Below are 2,500 nucleotides of genomic sequence, written 5' to 3'. Positions count from 1 at the left end.
GGGAACCACTGTGTTCAGCTGACAGGGGTCAGGGGATCTTGCGTGTGTGCAACACCATCCACCCTCCTCATTGGTTGCCCGTCTGGAGTGCTGCGCTGCCATGGCGACCAACAGGGAACGGCAGGTGGGTCACATGGCTGGCTTCCCACCTGCTGTGTACCCGTTTGCCTTCAATTCCATGCGGAGCCACTCCCCCTTCGACCTGCTGGCCAATAGCAGCCTGTTCGGGCGCTTCGGAGCTGACCTGCCCAAAGAGATGGCCGCCCTGTGTGAGTACACGTCTCATGGCCGCCCGCTAAGTCACATCCACTCACCACACCACATGGGACACTAAAGGGCAGTAACAATGGGGCACTTTTTGAGGTGTTGTTATGGACAACTACTGTAGATGGGCATAATCTTCAAATCCATTTTGATCTTATATGGTCATCTGATAGACAGGTACAACCTGCCATATTGACCAACCACTCAGACTCTGTGGTTTGGGTTGAACCATCCTGTGAATATTTAAGAAAAGCTTTCCCAGCATGGCATTACCAAATATATCACCAAAACACACTAATTAAGTATTGGCAAACTTTTATCAGTGCCAGATGTGCTGTTAGTGTTTGCATGCCATTGATGTTAGTTACCTGGCTAGTCTTACTTGATTTTGCTTCAAGCATTACTGAGAACACTATTATTCACCACTCTGAAACATCATGATTAATTGCACAGGCTGTCTAGACAAGACAAGCAATGGGAATTCCCAGACCTGTGAGTATCTATGAAAGTGACCCCGGTGTGCGGCTATTGGACAGTGTTTTGCAAAGAGCAGTCGATGAGGATAATATGACGGTGGAGGTCAAGGGGGCAATCGTACCCGTTTCACATAGATAGAGATTTCAAACAGCTGTTAGTTTTGGATGTTGGTACAGTATGTCCTGTCTGTTATCCTGATATGGAGCCACAGGGGGCGCTGTTGTTTGCTGAACAGCTACAAGTATGCAGGAAGAAGTGTGGGAATGGACATATTTATTCATGTATGGGATAGTATCAGTGCAGATATGGATCATTTGGAAGAAAGCCATTACAAGGTTGGACGCTCTCCAAAATGTCACAACCATAACAAGAGCTCCCCCACGCCTGCCGCTGCTTCTGCACTTTGAAATGTCAGCGATACCCACCGGTGTTCCTGTGGGTGCTGACTTTTCTATTTTCTACTTTCTTTATTCTTTATTCTTTTTTTGTCTCTTTTGCTTTCTCTCTCCTCCTCCTCCTCCTCCTTTTTGTGCATTATTTTAAGTAAATGGGGAACACATGGCCGCCCCATTTGATGTGCCGAGGTGGCGCTCTGGCCGGCGGTGTCGTGGGACGTGAGCGGAGTCCTGTCCTGCATGGACACACACACACACACACACTGCGTCCAGCGCGTTAGGCTGCATGTGTGCAGCTTTCATCTCAGCCTGTGGCCGTTGTGTGTGAGGGGATGGTGTGATTTTCACTGTGGGTAGAGCCTGAGGTGAATGTAATCCGCAGTCATTTGAAATATTATACAGGCTCTCGAGAGGGGGGTTGGAGGTTGTGATAGACGAGTGGTTTGCAGTGTGTGTGTATGTGTGTGTGTGGTTGGGGGGGGGGGGGGGGGGGGGTGTAGCAGCAACTTAGGGAAAGACCCTTCCATTTACTCTCTCTGTCTCTTCATATCTCTCTTTCATCTCTCTCTCTCTCTCTTTCATCTCTCTCTCTCTCTTTCTCTCTCACTCTCTCTTTCACACCCGCTCTCTGTCTGTGTGTCTGTCTTCCGCTCTGGTTCTCTATAACATGCCTGAGCATCTTGCAAGCCTTTCAGTTGTCAGTCATTTCCTCCCCCTGCTGCTCCCCACTTAATCCTGAAGGTATTTTCAGAGGACCAGAGAGAGAGAGGAGAGAGAGGGAGACTACCCGGGGGTGACGTCCTAGTGTGGCGGAATCCAACAAAGAACACACCTAGCAATGAAAACACCCTGATACAGATACACAGGACACACACACACACACACACACACACACACACACACACACACACACACACACACACTCGCACACATACACACACACACACACACACACACACACACACACACACACACACACACACACAAAGAGAAAGAGAGTTCCCTGGCCTCTGTCTGTCTTGAAATGAGAAACATACCCAACACTCATGAGTGAAGTGAAGAATATTCACCCTTCATGGAGAACCATATGCACTGACATAGTCAAGTGCTGGATCTCCCAAACGCTTAGACAGACTTTTACGGCTGGACACATGCACAGTTTATACAACTCCATCCGAACGGAGAGCCGAGGAATAAAAATGTCTCTCTTTGTCTGAGCACGCTCCATGGAGGGCTTTTTGTTAATGGGTTTTCCGCGAGTAGGGGACTGTACAGGAGAGAGGGCGAGGGGTTGGGGTTGGGGTTGGGGTTGGGGTTGGGGTTGGGGGCTGGTGGGGGGTTTGGGGTTGGGCTTGGGGTTGGGG

General features: G+C 49.4%; 1 protein-coding gene across 2 annotated transcripts in view; it reads left to right on the top strand.

Annotated features, from left to right (window-relative positions):
* rarga (retinoic acid receptor gamma a) overlaps positions 1-2,500 on the top strand; it is a 61,613-nt gene that overhangs the window by 12,926 nt on the left and 46,187 nt on the right. For both annotated transcript variants that reach the window (XR_006032647.1, XM_042096786.1), the window contains exon 2: positions 1-269. This exon is cut by the window's left edge and continues 72 nt beyond it. Coding sequence is in view for 1 of the 2 variants with exons in the window: in XM_042096786.1 (XP_041952720.1) it covers positions 101-269 (169 nt within the window). In the remaining variant the exon portion in view is untranslated. The remainder of the gene's footprint in view (positions 270-2,500) is intronic.

The sequence above is a fragment of the Alosa sapidissima genome, chromosome 7, assembly GCF_018492685.1.
Source record: "Alosa sapidissima isolate fAloSap1 chromosome 7, fAloSap1.pri, whole genome shotgun sequence".
Classification (NCBI taxonomy): Eukaryota; Metazoa; Chordata; class Actinopteri; order Clupeiformes; family Clupeidae; genus Alosa; species Alosa sapidissima.
The sequence above is the reverse complement of the archived record's forward strand: the minus strand, read 5'-3'. Positions and strand labels throughout refer to the sequence as shown.